The 19,575-nt window shown below is 36.0% G+C and overlaps 2 protein-coding genes across 5 annotated transcripts; both read right to left on the bottom strand.

Annotated features, from left to right (window-relative positions):
* Positions 1 to 818: 818 nt before the first annotated feature.
* LOC118806024 lies at positions 819 to 8,337 on the bottom strand. 4 transcript variants are annotated; one of them, XM_036567271.1, is made up of 6 exons: positions 8,221 to 8,337; positions 7,904 to 8,016; positions 5,565 to 5,601; positions 5,066 to 5,210; positions 4,581 to 4,754; positions 819 to 3,332 (listed from the first exon to the last, which is right to left on the bottom strand). In XM_036567271.1, exons 3-6 carry the CDS (start codon positions 5,588 to 5,590, stop codon positions 2,673 to 2,675), a joined length of 1,005 nt encoding a protein of 334 aa, XP_036423164.1. In that variant the 5' UTR covers positions 5,591 to 5,601; positions 7,904 to 8,016; positions 8,221 to 8,337; the 3' UTR covers positions 819 to 2,672. The 4 variants fall into 4 exon arrangements, with proteins under 4 accessions (XP_036423164.1, XP_036423165.1, XP_036423163.1 ...); XM_036567272.1 differs by having other exon boundaries at positions 7,904 to 8,013; positions 8,221 to 8,334; XM_036567270.1 differs by lacking the exons at positions 7,904 to 8,016; positions 8,221 to 8,337 and adding an exon at positions 6,798 to 7,583.
* LOC118806025 lies at positions 8,130 to 18,244 on the bottom strand. The gene is made up of 6 exons (XM_036567273.1): positions 18,096 to 18,244; positions 11,228 to 11,325; positions 10,791 to 10,834; positions 9,980 to 10,368; positions 9,542 to 9,670; positions 8,130 to 9,442 (listed from the first exon to the last, which is right to left on the bottom strand). The coding sequence occupies exons 2-6, from the start codon at positions 11,293 to 11,295 to the stop codon at positions 9,230 to 9,232; spliced, it is 843 nt and encodes a 280-aa protein (XP_036423166.1). The 5' UTR covers positions 11,296 to 11,325; positions 18,096 to 18,244; the 3' UTR covers positions 8,130 to 9,229.
* Between the last annotated feature and the right edge of the window lie 1,331 nt (positions 18,245 to 19,575).

Consider the following 19,575-nt stretch of genomic DNA (forward strand, 5'->3'; position numbering starts at 1 on the left):
GGAGGTCCTTGGCAGCAAGGACACCTGCGGCAGAAACTGGATGCATCAATAACTGATTAGTAAAAGCTGCATCACTCTATGTTACGTCCAGTCCAGGCTTTGATGATTATGTGGACTCGACAACTGATCTATCAAGTGGACCAGGCCAGTTGTTTTTAAGTTGTCAAACAAAAGCTTGGTGCAAAAGGGGCAGGCATCCAGGCACTCCCAACTAACTCCATCTTATCTTTATACATTAATCTGAAATGTCTGTATTGTTTCCTTGAAATTACACACTAATCAAGTCACTAGTGTGCAGTTATTCACAGACCCAAATTAAATTTTTAAATGGACAATACAATATTATTTACTTGCGTGTTTGCTTGACCTTGTATAAACAAAATAACAGCATATGCCACGATATATTGGCCAGATTTCAGAAATACTGTCTAGTCAGTCTACTTTCAGTACAAAACTGACCTGTTACAAATGGCCGTCAAGGCTACAGTAATATTCGGTTGCTAGCAGTTCTTTTACAGCATATTTATGGTATAAACTGAAAGGATGCATGTGCCTAATTTAAGCAACAACTTGAAAAACAACACACATAGTTAAATAAGAAATTAATCTTAAAAAGAAATAAATATTTCATGCAACCAACCTGAACCATGCATGTATGTAATTTAAGCGACAACAAACCTCATTAGCAATATAGACTGTTCACTTATTTAATATAATGCCACAGTTTAGTGTAGTGCAGTGGTTCCTAAACTGTGGTGCCTGTACCCCCAGGGGTACTTTGAATGACTGTGGGGGTACATCAGAAATTTAGACATTAATTTCATTTTTGGACATTTTATTTCATTTAATCAGACAGCCACATAATTACATAGTAATTAGTAGTACTTCCCTTACACAAAGGACAGAAACAGCACTCAAGCTCTAACAGCTTTACCACCAACAAAGGAGTTAATTCAGTTTATTGTTTGCGCGTGAATGAAGTGAATATACTTTGATAACTGTTGTTAAGGTCTGTATGAAGCTTGTTAGTCGTGTGCTTAGTTAAACTTTTGCTGATGCGGTTTGTGGTTTTAGTGAGTTGAAGCTTGTTTGAAGCCTCAGTGAACAGTGCTTGGCTGTTGACATGTTAAATTCTGAGCAGCGGATGTTACTGTGATAGTGTGATGTAGTTTGTAGCTCATGTTAGTGAACATTTTGTTCCTCACTGTTTGTTTTATAGCCACAGACTCTCTCATACACACATAATTGCCCTCATATTAATGCTGCAGTCTTCATGATTACAAATGAAGAAGGTTCAGTCCTCTGCCCCTCTGAGCTCTGACAGAAACTCCAGACTTACTTAAACCTAGAATGCAGTAATATAGAGACACCCCCAACATTATTAATTTTTTAAGTGTTATTCATTTTAAGGTAAACATTAACAAATGTTGTACACTGTCAGCAAAAGGTAGGCTACTGTATAAGTACACAACAAGGTACAATGTAAAAATACCCTCATGGTCCCTCAAGGCTCAATTGTGCACCTTAAATGATGTACCACCCCAGTTACAGTTTAGTATCTTTTTTTCTGAGAGTGTATATCTGGTGTGTTGTCATCACATCATAAACATTGAAAAAATAAAATATATATTAAGATGGGTTGATTTTTAGAAGTCTATGCATCATGGCAAAATTATGAGTGTATGTATGTATAAGGAGCAAGAGGGGTGTGAGGGCTCTGAGAGATTACCAGACTGTAAAAACTTTGAGAACCAAAATGTACATGAATCAAATCAAAAGTCTGCAATCATTTTGTAAGTCATTGACAGACCCAAAGGAAACATTTTAAAGGAAAATATAATTTTATTTTACTTCTGTGCGTGTTTTTTTTTTTTGTTTGTTTGTTTGTTTGTTTTTCTCTCTCTGTCCAAAGACAATAAAAGCATGTGCTGACTGATATAGTGGCCAGATTTTAGAAATACTATCTAGTCTGTGTACTTTTAGTTCAACAGTGACCTGTTACAAATGAAAGTCTAGGCTGGACTAGAACTACATTGCTAGTACCAATTCTCCAGTTACAGTATATTTATGGTACAAACTGAAACGATGTATTTTAAGCAACATCTTGAAAAAACAACATACATGGTTAACCCCTTAAAATCCCACGCTTATTACATACTAAGGCTTATTGTTCGGGAACTACATGGAATGTGATCCAAACTGGCTGAGTTTTTCTTCTGAGTTATCCACGGAGGGGTCCTGTCTATTTAAAAATACACTAGCAGTTTATGAAACTATGCTGAACAATGCATGTGCTTAAGAGTACACTGTAAAAACTGCTCATCAGATCAACCTTAAAAAAATTACTTCTTGTGGTAACCAGTAAATTAACTATTTTTTGAGTTGAATAAAAGTAGTTCAATTGCTTGTTACTACATGAAGTCATTTTTTTTAGGTTGATCTGAGGAGCCATTTTTTACAGTGTAGTGCAAGAAATAGAACAATACTGAGGCATTCAGGTGTTATAAACATGAAGAGCAGATTACTGCATGATCACACTGTTTCGGTCAGTACTGATGATGCAGTTATTTATCAATTTACGTTGGTGGATGGCATTTACCAGGACTGCTTTTTCCATGTAATATTAGATGTATTGAAATTGGAAACACTAAAACAGAAGATAAACACTTAGGTCAATCTCCTGTTTGCATTTGGAATGGATCATAAAAGAGTAAGTTATTATCGCTAACTTCAATGCCAACCTTGACAAGCTGCTTTATCAAACGTGCCTCTGTTGAACTTCTGAGTTCCTCTAATTTTTCCTCTGTGTGATTGTTAATCACTGCATTTTCACGCATGTATTGATTATTAATAAGCAGTTTGCTCAGACACTCTGTCTCAGCACAGTTACCAAAGGGATACTCTACTTTATCTGGGTTGGCATCTTGTAGATTAAACATTCGTCCACAATTTGAACATGGCTGTTTCTCTTCATAAACATTTCTCTTCCGATCTCTTACATATGCTTGGCATCTCAGTGACCCAGGGAATGTTATACCATCACCACCTCCAGAAGAAAACGACATGACAGCGTGAGAGACATACTTGTGCCAAAGTTGAAGACATGACAGATCAATCAGAATTTCTTTTGCAGCTCCTTTCCTGCAGCAAAGAGACGCTCCATAATATTTCTGTGAGTCTGAGTCTGAACACTCACAGATTACTGTTGACTCTAATGTGTAATACTGCTCTTGTTTACTGCCTGGTTTGTGAAGAGGGTTTGGGAATTTCATCTCCTTTAGCAGATGCAGAAGTTCCTCTTTGAGTCTTTTAGTGGAATACAGTATCTCCATCTAAGAAAAAACAAACAAAGTATTCATTAAGCGTATTAAAAAGCAGACCTGTACTTGGGGACAGGGGCTCAGGGAAACATGAATCAACCTTTAATTTAAACGTGAATCTACCTTAATTTAATTTACAGCACACTGGAAGCACACTATTCAAGAAAGACAGTTATGTTTTAGAGAAAACTAAATGCCCAAGAGCGATGAAGCTAGTTGAACCCAAGCCAATCCACTAGCTCTGTTGGTTCACTAAAACCTTAACATTTAAAAATGGCTGTAAAAATGTGATTTTAACGGACCACCGAAAAACTATAACTATATTTTTGGAAATCATGGACACTGTGTCCTCCAGGCTAAAGACCACTCAGCTTGTTATCAGTGCACAGTTCAGTAGCCAATATTCATGATGGTATAGGGGTACATTAGTGCATATGGCATAGGTGACATACACATCTGTGAAGGCACCATTAATGCTGGACGATATATACATGTTTTGGCAACACATGCTGTCATCCAGACAACGTCTTTTTCAGGGAAAGCCTTGCTTATTTCAGCAAGACAATGTCAAACAGCATTCTGCATGTATTAGCAGCATTGCTTCATATTAAAAGAGTCCAAGTGTTAAACTGGCCTGCCTGCAGTCCAGACCTGTCACCCATTGAAAACATTTGGAGGGTTATGAAATATAAAATACTGCAAATGAGCCACCAAACTGATGAGCAGCTGAAATCCTATATCAAACAGGATTGGGAAAACATTTCACTTTCAAAACTACAGCAGTGTCTCCTCAGTTCCCAAACACTTACAGAGCGTTGTTAAAAGAAGAGGTGATGAAACACAGTGGTAAACATGCCCCCGTCCCAACTTTTTTGGAATGTGCTGTTGGCATCAAATTCAATATGGGCATATATTTTTCAAAAAAAACAATTTCTCAGTTTCAGCATTTGATATATTGTCTTTGTAATATTTTCCTTCAAAAATATGGTTTACATGATTTGCATATCTTTGCATCCTATTTTTAATTACATTCTGCACAGCATCCCAATGTTTATGATGTGTTAAGATCTCAATTGTGTAAACAGGAACTAACTAGGCAACATTCAAAACAAGTTACAGGGTCACGATCATTTCATGAAATAAATTATTTAAAAAAACTGCAAATATTGCCACAAATGGTACAAAATCAAGCTTACATTACAATGCTTACATTTCATAAATTTACATTCTTTTTTATGATTTTTTCAAGATGGCACTCACCATGTCCAGCAGAATGGAAAAGGGTGTGCGAGTTGGCAGGTGACTGCTGTACTTCTTAAATGGCTCAGAAAAACTGCTGCTCACAGTTTCAAGGACTTTGGGAAGACTGAAAAATTCTCTGGGAGTCAAACGGTGTTCATAGATGTGTCCCAGGAAGAAAATGCTGTGAAGCATCTAATCCACATAGAAATAAAACATTTAGTAAAAACATTATATCCTTGCAGTTATGGATTACACAGCTTTTACTCAATTCTGGAGTTTATTGTCTAATGTCTGCTCTGCTGCAAATTCACACAAGTACAGAGTTCCCCTGAGTTTCATTGTTAAACAACTAGAGATTGTGGTTGCCAAGTAGCACTAAATCACCTATCTTTGAGTATTTTAAAATGAACTGTTCATTTTATACTTCCTCACAGGTGCATTCTATCAGTATCTCTACATGAATTGTTCCTCGATAATACTTGAATAATGAATGTCTCTCTTACCTCGTCCATGTACATACAGAGTTTCTTGTTTCCTTGTCCTTCTCTTGCAATTCTCATCATCATTTTCTGGATGAGCAACAAACCACATGTTTTCAAGCTTTCTCTGTTATTTTCCCGATTTACACTGTATTTTTTGGGGGGTTTCCTGAAAAATGAAGCAAGATTAGATAGATTGCACTCTTCCAACCATCCCATGATAGAAAAGAGAACCAACAATCTTTGTAAAAATATTTTTTTTAACTGAACTGTATCTCCTGGAGCATGTTTAGGCAACAGTATCAATAATCCCAATGTTAAAAAGGTCTTTTTGCATACTGGAGGTATGACTTTTCGTTATAGTTACATTAAATGCTACATGACAACTATATCAAATATTACATTCAGATAATAGTCCTGAAAAATAACATAACATTAGCAAATCAAGTTAGAGTTATTCATTTAGGACACATTTCATAATGTATGTAGTAAGAATCATATATGACACAAATCTTTGACTCACCTCCTTCTGTCGTTGTTATTTTGCATTTGCTGATTTGCTGAAAAAAAAGACATCATTCAGTCGATCTCTACAGCTGATAATTGTGCAGAAAACTTAGAACATGTATGTCCTGAATGAAGACACTTAACAATGAACTTGTATTTCCAAATGACAACAAAGGAATCTTTTAGTCCTCACAATAATGGAGAACAGAATGTAGACAGTCCATTGATCTCTACAGTCATGATATCTGGCTCTCCGCCCCTTAAAAAATTGCCACACCGCACCTAAGTGCACCTTTAGGTTTCACTTTCCAAGAAGCGAAAATCATTCATGAGTCATCAGCTTGCAGTAATATGTAAATGGTTGATGGTATTTTTATCTGTTTGGCAGTAAGTGTGTTTTACCAGTAAAAATACCGTACAAATTTACAACAAATGTAAAGAAACATAAAAGCAGTCAAAAGTAAAGAGAATGTTTTAGTATCTAAATATCTTGGTAAGAAAAATATAGTTAGAGGAGCTGCACATCAGCCACTGTATGAATTAATCTGATTTAATTAAATGAAGGTTTGTTTAGCTGGAGCAGGTACTGGATCGTAACTGTAAATACTGAACTTTCTGGAGGAGAGCTCTGGAAATTCAGGCAGGATATCCTAAATATTTTATATTTAAATATTTTTGACTGCTTCAGAACACTTTTGTTTGGTTATAGGTTTTTCCTATCTAATGTTTTCTGTTTGGAGCAGATACTGATTTGTATATTTCTTCCAGCTGAAACTTTGTCTTGAAAGTCTGATTTTTTTCTTTGCAATAATGATTTTATATCTCACAATTAAGACTGCTACACAAATCTACTATTTTAGTTTGCCTATAACAATTTTAACACAGTATTAAAAGTGTTAGAAAGATCATTTCCTCCAAGGAGTGGATTTCTATACCAGTTCTGTTCTGTATTATAGGTGTATGCCTATCTTTGTCAATTATGAAATTTATATGCGTATAGGTTGAAGCAAACATTAGGCAAATAGCCTTAGGTTTGAACAGCCTTTTGGTGTTTTCATAAATCATGCAGGATCTATAACAATCTTGTTGCTGTACTTCATGGGCACATGGTAACCTTGAGCCAATGGGGACTGCAACATAGACGCCATTTCCGAGGACTTGTGGTTACTCAAACAGATGAGTCATTCCACGAAATCAGTGTCAAATGGATGTGCTAATTTGAATTTCTGTTTTCAGGTAAAGAACTCACACTTTTTTATCATTAGTAGTTTCAGTTACATTCTGCTCTTACAGATATCCCACCTCAGGAAGCATATTTATATTTTGTGCCAAATAACAAGAAGTACAAGCCCATCACACTGAACCTGTGACAGAGGAGAATATGACAGGGTGGACACGGCTTGTTATCAACATTAGACCTACTAATACAGGTATTTTTTATTTTACAATGAAAACTTAATTACCAATGGACATTTAACTAAAAAATCTGTTTTACTCCATTTTGAGTGACAGCGTGGACATAAACACAGCTGGTTAGGAAAACAACAAACTATCAATATTAACAACAAAATTTACCAGCCTTTGAATTTAGCTACCCTAAAGACATACATGATTACATTCATTTTTATCATTAAATAAGTTGTTATAGCAGGATGGAAAGTAAAACTCACGGTCACAGATAAATTATTATATTTATCTTCAAATTAAAGTTTTTACATTCAATCAATATATGTTGTGTTAATGTGGAAATAGGTACGTTTGAGCATGGCAAATGTTTAAGAAATCATTGCATTAATGCAATAAGTAGTGATTTTATGTATGTCTCTGTGTTTCTGTTTAACCATTTCCAAACCTTTCCAGCCCAGTATTTTTTGTAGTTATTATTCATCACCTAGTTTTGTTAATCAGTGCTTTATGATGTTAAATTAAGTGTGCTGGTGTTGAAATTTAACAAATCTATGTGATGGCTGCATAAGTTCAGGAGACATTCTGGAACTAAACATTGCAAACTAACTCAAAATATCAACTATGGCTTTTCAAAATATGACATTCTTTTTTTTTTACTGTAACATACTGTGTATATATATATATATATATGTGCACATATATAATTTATATATATATATATGTGTATATATTAATGTATGTGTATATATATATATATATATATATATATATATATACATACACACACACACACATATAGGTGGCTAAGAATTGTGCACTGTACTGTGTACATACACACACAAATTGCTTTTTATTTTACAATAAACATTTTACATACACTCACTGAAAAACTTTGAATGAATATATTCAATCTTAAAAAACTTTTATTAGTAGATTTTTGTCTCTTACATATGTCAGGTAATGATGTGGACTCATTTCATGGAATGGCTCAGATGGAACATGGGTCGCCTCATTCACACAAATAACCTACCACTGGAGACTCCAGGCCTACATCATGGCTGCTGGTGGGATAGATCAGTAGTACAAGATTTAAATTCAAATGATCTAAGCAGTTTATAATTTCTCCAGAGAGTTGTTTTTCCTCAAACAATCAACTGCAGATGAATACATCAAATTCTGCTTGAAAACAGTGCTTTTATTTCACTTTTCTGTGCAGAACTATTTACATTTACATTAAAAACTGCTTTTCACTGAAGAGTGCCTACCTCACTGCAGCAACAAAGTAAGAGTTACAGCTAGATAACATAACTAGATCTTTACTATGCTGCAGTTAGTAAAGCACTGTTCTGCAGAAGGTAGTTCTTTAAATGTCTACATTACCTTTTTACATCTACACTTAAAAAATGACTTTTTGCAGAACAGTGCCTCACTTACTGCAGCAAAGATCTTTGATGGATATTAATCTAGCTATAACTTTTACTTTCGCTCAATGTTGTGAGACGTTTCGGTGACTGGACTGCAGTTTTTTCAGCCAGACCATGGCACTGTCCACTGGCTGAGAGAACCGTGATCCTGCACAGTTCTGAGATGCACCGGTTTCCATCAGCTGAGGCGGTGTAAAGGAACAGCACAATAAGGACGTCTTTAATCAATGTGTTGAAATGATGGCTGAACACAGTCTCACAGTGCAGATGATATGTAAATATCACCAACCTTTACCATGTGAAATGGTCCTTTGTGGGCTGAAGCTTGTGCAGTGTGCGACTCCACACTCTTCAGATCAGGTTAAGAATGCAGGATCTGTTCAAGTCAATTGGGGACCTAATTAAAAATCCATTTTAGGAATAAGGATGCATTTTTCCCCCTTAATGTGATGTGTGCATTTTTATAATTGCAATATGTTGTCTGTGCACAGAAGTTTACTTTAAGTAAAAGTGAACTACAATCAACATACAAAGGAAGGTAGTCAAGTAAGAGAAAGAACCCAGCAATCACCCATATGTATTATGTAATATACACATTGTCATTGTAGTAATGTGAAAAGATACAATCATGTATTGACTAATCAACAAAGGAAGCAAGTGGACCTCCTGTTAACAAAAAAAGTATGATTTTGCAATTACATTAAAAATTTACATCTTACAATGGCGATTTTAATCCAATCCAAACAGAGCCTTTGATTTTTTGCTGAAATATTGCAATAAGTGCAGAAGTGCCTGGCAGTATAGACCTGTATAGCCCATACTGTATAAAGTATGTGGGATGCTAAACCATTTAGGAACCTGTACATGCCACCTTACAGTTATAATGGCTATGATTGTGACATGTGTGTGAGCGTGAGTAGATTGATGATGGGTCAGATTTTGTCCAACGAACAACTGGCATGGGTGGCCGAGGAACAAGGTCCCAGCAGTCTTGTATGGTGATGGTAAAGTTGTCTGAAGTTTTCCTGGACCATACTGCCTCTTCCTCTAATTCCTTTTCTGTCTGAAAAATCAGTTTAAGAAAGAAAAACAGAATGCATTGAACAACTGAAATGATGTAAAACTCTCTCCCTGATAGTACTTACACATTCAAAAAAAATACCTGTCTATTTTTAAGCTCATGTAGGGACTCCAGCAGCTCAAGCTCCAAAGACTCTCTGAACTTCTTGTGCTCCTCTCTCATTTCCTTAATTTCGTCACATTCCATCATTTCGTTGTATTCTTCTTCCGTCTGGGAAACACAACAGGTCAGTTTAAGAGTCGAGAGCAGTGGTTCCCAACCCTAGTCCTGAAGAACCTCCTTCCTCCTTCACATTTTAGTGTTTCCACCGCTCAAGCATACCTACTTCAACTCAAGATGGCCTGTTAGTTAACTGATGACTGGATTAGGGTGTTGGAGCACAGAAAACAATAAAGTATGTACGACAGGGGGTGGTCCAGGACCAGGGTTGAGAACCACTGGTCTAGGTAGCAGAGATTTATTCTCACTGCAGGAGCAGAGCAGCTCCTCACCACTTTGTAGGAAAATATATAGACTTACATAATCCTCAAAGCATTCGCCGAGGTTGAAGGACTCTGTTCCAGGAAAGGTCATCCCACTTTCAAACAGCTCCTTTAAACTTCTGGCTACGAGGTGCAGAACTTCATCTTCATAGGCGTAGATGTTTCCATCTTCACACAGCAAGAGGACCAACTGGCGATCAAATGCCTCACATGGGAAGTCATCAATCGCACCGATCACCTCCATCGCCATCCTCTCTGGCAGGTAGTGATCTTCCCAGGCTTCCAGCTGATCCTCATTTCCAGCGTAAACTGTGTCGTCCTGCCCGCACACTCTCATATGATAGCTCTTCGGTTTCACAAGAGGAATCAGAGTTCCAGAACGACTTTTTACAACACTGGCAGCTTTAGCAAGATCCACACAGCCATCTATAAAAAAAAGATTAACAAAGAATGAAAGGCTAAGTAAGGTGTGCTGATCTGACTGGTGTAATATTTACCCCCAAAATTACCATACACTCTTAAAAATAAAGCATCTGAAATAGATCTTGGCATTCTTCACACTCACATGTCTTATTTCCATCCACTGAAGCTGCTTTAGGCAACCAGAAGTGTTTTTTTTGATGGCATTGCTCATAAACAAGATATGTGAATGTGTAGAATCTTTTTAAAGTTTCAAGAACAAAACGTCCAAGCCACAAACCATTTGAGAACCTTTATTTTTCGGATTGTATGGTGATTTGGGGGGTAAATAATTTTATTTCTTTAAAATAAAAAAAAGCAATATTTGAACGTTGACAAACGTGATTCAAACTGTATATATAGTAAAGTGTATATACATATGCACATACCTTCTGTGTAGGCCCCAGTTAATTCAGATTTAACTTGTTGGCATCTAATAACACAAAAAATACACAAATTAATAAATATAAAATGTAAAAATGTAATAAATAGAAATATTCATTTTTGTAAATATTGCTATTTATAAATTGTACTGAATGTAATTCATTCAATTAAAAAAATATAATAGAAGCCTGTCAAAGACAACACTACTACAGTCTAGTCTAGGTAAAATAGACAACATTGTTAACTACACTATCCTAGCATCTTAAGTGCAAAAATAAAGAGACAAAATTCAGACACCAAGAATCTCTTGGCTGATCGACTACACTTGGCTTAATGTAATTATATTTTACAATTGTTTAAAATAATCATATGTTTCCTGTTTTTTTTTTTTAAATCAAATATCTCTAACAATTTAAAATAAAGTCAAGTTGTACATCTTTACCTTTCCCTCTCTGATGAAATGTTCTTGTTCATTCTGACAAGCCCATCAAGACATGCATTGAAAAACATGCATTGCTAGCACTTCTCACACCAGCTGAGCTAAAAGGAAAAAGTTATGAGAGAGAGAGAGAGAGAGAGAGAGAGAGAGAGAGAGAGAGAGAGAGATGTTATTATACAGAAAAACGTGCATGTAAGACTTTTTACATACATTTAGCATGAAGGAATGATACTAGGCTCTCTGGTACATATAGACAACATTTTTGCATTAGACTTCAACAAGTGTATTTTATTAATTATTATATGTTAATTCTGTATTATCTCTGTATATAATATGTCAGAAATAGACAAAACAATGAGACAGAAGTTAGAAAAAAAACGCTACAATGGAAAAAAGAAAACTATATCAGTGTGGGGAGGTGGGCAGAATGGACAAAAATATATTTTAGGTCATAAATGATAACATTTTTGTATACTACTGTATCAGTTTTCGTGCTAGAATTCCCTGAAAGATAAAGTTTTAAAGACATTTCCCACAATTTCTTAGAAATTTAACAAGACTCGATTGGCCTGGTTTCTCAGCACAGCTTTAGTAAGAACAGAAACAGTCCTGAGGTTATGCTGGTCTTAGCAGTAATAGTCACAGCACATGCAAACCTCAGAAAAAGAAGCACTTAGTTGGAATCAGAAGTCAAATTCACCACGTCATAAAATGGTGATTCCAAATAACTAGTCCATTGCAGTCTGAGATATGTGAAGTGGAGAGGGTTATGACCTACAGGTATCTCGGACTGCAACTGGATGATAGGTTGGACTGGTCAGCCAACACAGACATCCTGTACAGGAAGGGGCTAAGCCGGCTCTATTTAATGAGGTGGCTGAGGTCCTTTAACATCTGTAGGAAGCTCCTGCAGATGTTCTATCAGACTGCGGTTGCCAGCTGTCTTTTTTATGCTGTGGTGTGCTGGGGAGAAAGCATGAAAAAGAGAGACGAGATGCGACTGGACAAGCTGGCCAGGCAAGCGGGGTCAGTGGTCGGTGTGGAACTGGACTCTGTGGTCAAGGTGGCCAAGAGAAGGACATTGCACAAACTGCTCTCCATTATGGAGGATGATGGCCACCCACTGCACACCATCATCATGGACAAGAGGAGCATGCTTAGCGGCAGGTTGCTGTCACAGAGCTGCTCAACCGACCGATTCAGGAGATCCTTTGTCCCCAGAGCCATCAGGCTCTTCAACTCTTCCCAGGGGGGCCAGAAGAGAAGAGAGAAGAGGGAAGAGGAGAGATGAGGACTGAATCTGAATCTCATGTTAAATCATAGGTTTATTTTATCCATCTGAACTTATGGACACCTAATGCGCATCTTGCACATCTGGACACTCCACACCTAGACACTTTATTTCGGTACCAATATATGCACATATTCAGTATTGTCATTATATGCCTTTACCTGAGCCTCCTTGTACAGTCATTATTGCACTGCCTTTTTCATCTCAGGTTATAGATTTTATTACAGATTTTTGTATTTTTCTATTTGTATATATGCCTGTAGATAGGATTTTTAATATTTATTCTTCCTGTTATATTGTTTTCACCCTTATTACTATTCAATCAATCAATCAACTTTTATTTAATCTTGGAGAACATTGAGGATGCCCCTCATTTACAATGCTGCCGAGTTAATTCAGAGCAAGGCATTGATAATGTGTAAGAACACATCAAATAATAAAAGTAAATTTAATAAATAAAGACTCAAAATCAGGTAAGTATAAAAAAGTGAAACATTAATCAAAAAAAAAAAATACATAAAAATACAACAGTAATTAAAACATAGCAAAAATGTAAAAGTTAATAAAATCAAATCAAAATAAAAGGAGAATAAGATCAAAAATAAATGTATTAAAATGACAAATAAAAAAATAATTATAATTAAAATAAGAATAATAATAAACTAACAAATAAATAATAAAATAATGAAAATAAGATAAAAATAAGATTAAAAAAGCATTTAAAACCAGTTTAAAAGAAGAGTGTGATCAACTGTAGCAAATGCTTTTGATAAATCAATAAAAAAATGGCAGCACAATGCTTCTTCCTGTCTATGGCCATAAAGAGATTGTTTAAAACCAGTGTGACTAATAATTCTCCTATAATGTTGGTTGGAAGGGTAGAGGAATTGTTTTTAAGGGGTTTTTCAGTTTTTCAAAAGTTTTGAGTGTTTGTAGAGCTGGTAATCAGATAACAATCTGATTTGGCCTTTCTAACTGCAGAGGTACATCGATTTCTCAGTTGTGTTGAGCCAGTGGCCTCTCTCTCCCGTGCGTCTAGCAGTGGACCAAGCTTTATTTCTGGCTTTAAACTATGAGGCTATGAGGAAACTTCACTAGTGAACCAGGGACTTGATCTGGCTCTTATTCTTTGCTTTTTGTGGGGGGCATGTTTGTTTACCACCATTAGAAATGATTTGCTAAAGTGGTTTAGTGCCAAGTCAACATCTGGAATTTTTAGTGTAAGGTGGATTTCAGTCATTGCTAAATCAGATAGAAAAGCTTGTTCATTAAAATGTCTAAAATTTCTTCTAACCACCATCCGGGAGCCTGTTTTGTTCTTGTAACGGTTTCTAATGCATCCAATGGGGCAGTGGTCACTAATACCAAGGTCAAAGACTGCAGAGGCAGTAATTTTGTCCATTTTATTGGATAGAATTAAGTCTAGTAGGGTAGATTTGGTGGGATCCTTCAGATTTGGGCGTGTTGATTCCATGACTAATGGTGTGAGGGTGAGATTTCCACATTTCCTTTAAGTAATCAGATACATTAGAAAGCCAGTTAAGATTAAAATCCCTGAGGACCAGCATTTCAGAAGCGGTATATTGTGATAAAAGAGTGGCTATTTCATCAAGAGCATCAAGACCTGTATATCCCAGCTAAAATAAAAGAGTTATTTTTCCCAAGGGACACTTTCAGAGCTAGGAACTCTAAGTATTTTTCTTTGTAGACTGCAGTTAATAAGGTGGCTTGTATAGTTACTCTTACATAAGTAGCTACTCCGCCTCCTCTTGATTCTCTGTCTATTCTATAAAGATTAAAATCATTTAAAGCCACGTCTTCATCACTTATAGATTGTCTAAGCCAGGTCTCTGTTAGTATTAAAATATCTGGATTAGACTGTGCAATCAGGACTTTAAGTTGATCCATTTTATCCTTCTGGAGTAGGCTTCTAATGTTAAGATGAATTATGCCTAAACCTTTTCTGTTTTTAAAACTCTCAAGATCTGTTATAGCATTTACTACAGAGTTTTTTCGTGAGTGTAAAGTAAATGGAGTTGGATCAATAAAAATCTGATTGTCTGGATTAATAAAACCATCCACTTCTTTGTTACTTCTTTTTGATGGAGAGCTGGTCCTGGGTCTTCTACCCAAAACTACAGAAATACTTGAGTCTGAGGTATGCCGTCTGGCCCGGTGCTGATCGTCTGCGTTGTAGCTAGCAAGGAGTCGACGAGATCCTCATCGTCTTTGATCTGGTAGAGCACAGAGATTCTTCCTTCGAGTTCACTAATCTTCTGGCTCAGCCGTGCACAGCCATCACATCCAGCTGGAGAGCTGAGGGGAGGCATGGCCCAAAAAACAACTCGTAGATTTAAATTAAATAAAACAAGCAGTCCATAGTCCGTAGTTTGGGGTAGTGCAGAGGCTCAGACCGATACAAAAATTGGCAGTTAAAACAAGGCTTAAAAAGGCAAAAAAACAAAAGCTGTGTTGTCCAGTTGGGCTAAAAGCTATTTTACTGCTCTATTACTGTCCTGTGTTGTGTGACTGCTACTGGCTGCTAAATTTCCTTCGGGATCAATAAAGTATCTGTCTATCTATCTATCTATCATAAAACAAACATATCAATTCAGTGATTATTATACTATGTACATATGAATTATGAAGTGATTTTACTGTAGGATTTTATTTAAATAACTGGCAACCAAAATTTGTCATTATATTTTAATAAGAAGTAAAATTGAACACACTGTAAATGGTAATTTCTAATAAGTAGTCCGTAAAACCAACAGGTATCAATTAAGAGTCTCTTTCTTATCATACACCTACAATATATGAAGTGATTGCTAATTACTTAAAAATGCTATAGAACAGTCAAAATTCTCACCTTGTTCAATGTTATTGACACATGATTAAGATGTGCCATTTTATAATGGTGACGCTCTACTTACTTACTAATGTATAATGGATGAATAAATTGTCAACTAAAATGTTTATTTGTTCAAATAAAAAGTGAAATTGTATCCAGATGAATGGTGCTGATGAAACAGTGTGACTGGATATTTCATGTTTGTTATCTTTACTACAAAATGTCTTATAGTTACTGCCTGTAAGCGCAGTTGAGATTTCCTGAGTTGTTAGTTAAAAACATAGTATGCTTAAAAATTGTAATGTCCATCTTTTACATTATTGCTTCACAATCTCAGTAATTTAAGACTGATAAATGCAATAATAATAATTTATATTTTTCTTGATATAAAACAAAGATTTAATTTTTCCCTTTCTTTAGTTTAGGTAAGATGAAATTGTTGGAACACTGCTTACTTAAAATGCACATTAGTACCTGTTGCAAAGTTAAAGTTGTTAAAAGATTTCAAATTTGCTAATATCTCCACAAACAAACAGGGAGCAACTAGTAAACTGTGTGTGTTTGATGAACTACTCATAATTCTAGTGCTTTGATTTTCATTTGAAAATTTATTTGTTTTTTTTATTTTTTCAAAAACATTTTACCGCATTTCTGGTATACAAATACAAATATTTTAATCTAATCTTGCTCTTATTTCACATTATAAATCTGTTTTTCCACTGTCCTTCAGAACCATCAACACCTTTGGTAAAAAAAAAAGAGCAAATAGTCCATGAAACTCTCAAATCTTTTGTATTTATTCATTTTTTCTCTCGAATACACGTGTCCCAGTTTTTGGCACCCTTGCATTTAATGACACTTTCATCAGTTTTACTTGTTATTACATCATATTGACAAACGTGATAACAGAAATAATATCTTTCCAGAAGGAAACTTTTGATGGAAGTCAATGGAACGAGACTTTTTTCTAAGTCATTTTGGGCCATTTTGTTTGGTCCATTCGTCATGAAATTAACAGACAATGTAAAGAGCAACTGGCATTTTCAAATTATGTCAAAAACTGAAAAATTACAAGAATGGAGATACAAGGTTTTGTTCCGACAGCAGCGACACGCACACACACACACGCACACACACACACACACACACAATATATATATATATATATATATATATATATATATATATATATGCGCACACACACACATATATATTTGTATATTAGGGCTTTTTTTAAATGTAAAATATTTCAAAAAAATATATAAAATATAAATGCAACCATATTACGAGCACTGTGAGTGCCAAGTGTAGTTAACTTTTCCGTGATGTTCCATTCTTCTGCGACGCCCAAGTAGTTGTCATTGCTCACCGAAGTCCAGTGGTCCCCTGTGAGAGCGACACACTTTGCTTGCTCAAGCATGTTCATCCTTCGTGACCTCTCGCTTTCGCATACAAAGTGTGCATTCTTGAAACGATGGTTCCTCTCGAGGGCAGATTATAAGAGGTGTCTGCTGATGCAATTCGATTGATTTCCCTCAGTCCATCACCTTCTACTATGTTAATCGGGCGGCAGTTTTTAGCTATCCAGTTAACCAAAGCAGTAGTTACCTTCTCACTCACAGGTTTCGTTATTCGTCCATGAGTACCACACTCCTGTAATGTTAACTGACGAGGCCCCGAAGAGGTAGTTTCGGTAGGGTGTTTTGCTTTGAGGTGGTGTGTCAAAGACGAATTACTTCTGTGGTCATTAAATTCGGCTTTGCAAATGGTGCAGATTACTTTCGTTTTCTCCAAAGTTCCATCAGGCAAATTTTTAAAGTAAAACTTTAGGCCTAAAACGCCATCCTTGTCCTTATCCATCTTTTTGCCAGGATGGTTCGGTTTGGCGGTACACCTCGTCATAGGTCAGCCGCCACAGGAAGTAAACACCCAGCTGCGTTAATTGCGTTAATATATGTATGTATGTATGTATGTATGTATGTATGTATGTATATATATATATATATATATATATATATATATATATATATATATATATATATATATATATATATATATATATACACACACACACACACACATACATATATATCTATACACACACACACACACACACACACACACACACACACACACACACACACATACAAACAAATGACTGGACAATTTTGACTATGAATTAATTTAAAATGCTACAGTAAAACGAATTCACATCTCATATGTACATGGTTTCAGACTCTGATATTCACTCTATTTATAATTCACTAAGACTACAAATGTAAGGAATTTGACTGCCAGTTAGACCTACTTGAAGATGCTACAGAAGACATTTCCTATTTTATATACATATTGTATGATAATCTGATATCTGTTTATGTCATGATACGTTTGGCGTCCATTTCTCCAAAAAAAAATCAACATCCGGTTCTTGCGGTCGACCGCATTAGCTGAGAAAAAAATTCCGTTGTGGTTCCATTAAAAGCAATGGAACATCCGGTTCGTCGTCGTCCGTCTACCGCAAACGTGAACGCTGAACGCAGCATTACAACAAGACTTAGTTCTTACAACAGGCTCATACAGAATACGTTATCAAAATCAAAACACGAAAAATCCACCGAAAAGCTTGACTAAATAAAAAGGCATATATTGAGGAACAAAAGCTTCACGTAAGGGATGTAAAGTTACATCAGCAGATCCCACAGTTATTAAAAGCGAAGATTTTAATTTACCTGTTGTTGCCTTTCTCTGTGACTGCTGGGAAGTGCAACCATATGACTCTGACCTTACTCCGTCTGCAGCGCAGTTTAGCTGTGAAAGTAAACCGCACCCTGTTTTTACACGTCCGCGCTGACAAATCAGGTCTCTGTTTGCACACATTCACTGAACAGAAACCAACCCCAAATTACACTGGGACTACGGCAAGCGAAAAGGTTCAAAAAGGTTGTACGTCCGCCTGTATTCACCCAATCGGCGACGAACAGTACAAAAAGTCTTCATCAGTACGATTGTTTACTGTTTACTCCATTTACAAATAATGTATTTCACGAAATCTCAATTATGGCGTGTTTATCTCGGCATGGTGTAACACGCGAAATAAATAATTCAATAAATAATTACATTCATACTTACATACATACATACATACATACATAAATACAAACATACATAAATAGCACGATAGCTTATAAATTACTACATTTATAATAAATATTGCTTTATTGATTGGGACAAACATATTACTCTAGCTGTTGTTGTCAATGCAGTTTTAAAGGGGAATATCTTTATTTTTAATATTATTTTTAAATATGTGAATGAAATATATAATCATATAAACCTATGATGCACTAGCAATTACTTTGGATCTAAGCAGATCAGTGTTAAATTATGGACAACATTTAGAGGCCTAATACAGCTGTGTATAAATGTTCCCTATAATTCCAGCCTGTTAGATAGATAGATAGATAGATAGATAGATAGATAGATAGATAGATTGTACAGTGTGTATTAACAGGAGAGGAGATACAGTGATGTGGTTCAGCACAGTTCAGGCAGCAGGATATCAGTACCGTCTCTGTACTAAGGAGACTGGTTGTAGAGTCTTATAGCAGTGGGTAAGAAAGACCTCACACAGCGCTCTTTAACACAGTGCAGCTGTAACAGATGGCCACTGAATGTGCTTCTCTGTTTATCCAGTGTAGCATGCAGGGGGTGTGAGGTGTTGTCCAAGATGGCTAACAGCTTGTTGAGCGTCCTTTGTTCTGCCATAATTGAATCAGTAATGCAATACAAATGATAATTGTAATGCATTACTGATTATGATAACTAGTTATTTCATCCACATACTACGTCCATGTTGGAGCTTATCTTTGCTGTATTTGGGAGTAGGATATGTCTTGGATGGGGCTTTTTACCTGTCTAAAAATGTTGCCCATAATTTAACTGATCTACTTTCTTGAAGTATAACCCTCCCATCCAGCATATCTATATGGGCCCCATGTGGGTTTAGGATGGGCAAAATGATGGGCCCCAACAAAGTTACCCATTTTGGACCCAATTCATTTTGTCCTCAGTCTCCACGTGGGCCCCGTGAGCAGCAGTCCATGTGGGCTAAAGATGGGTATAAGATGGGTACAATGTAGAACCATAATGGGTAGTGTATGTTGGGCTTATATGGGCCTTTAGTTTATAGCCCAAGTGGGTTTTACATGG

This window comes from Colossoma macropomum, unplaced genomic scaffold (assembly GCF_904425465.1).
Source record: "Colossoma macropomum unplaced genomic scaffold, Colossoma_macropomum, whole genome shotgun sequence".
NCBI lineage: Eukaryota > Metazoa > Chordata > Actinopteri > Characiformes > Serrasalmidae > Colossoma > Colossoma macropomum.

Bases quoted from the DNA above. Each gene is read 5' to 3' on its own strand.
- LOC118806024 (XM_036567269.1), bottom strand. From the start codon at position 5,772: ATGGACTGTCTACATTCTGTTCTCCATTATT. The intron at 5,602-5,741 runs GTGAGGACTAAA...CTTTTTTTTCAG, and splicing joins ACATTCTGTTCTCCATTATT to CAAATCAGCAAATGCAAAAT. The intron at 3,333-4,580 runs GTGAGTGCCATC...GTTTTTTCTTAG, and splicing joins TTTCCATTCTGCTGGACATG to ATGGAGATACTGTATTCCAC.
- LOC118806025 (XM_036567273.1), bottom strand. From the start codon at position 11,295: ATGTTTTTCAATGCATGTCTTGATGGGCTTGTCAGAATGAACAAGAAC. The intron at 10,835-11,227 runs GTAAAGATGTAC...TTGTGTTATTAG, and splicing joins ATTTCATCAGAGAGGGAAAG to ATGCCAACAAGTTAAATCTG. The intron at 9,671-9,979 runs GTAAGTCTATAT...TGTGTTTCCCAG, and splicing joins GCGAATGCTTTGAGGATTAT to ACGGAAGAAGAATACAACGA.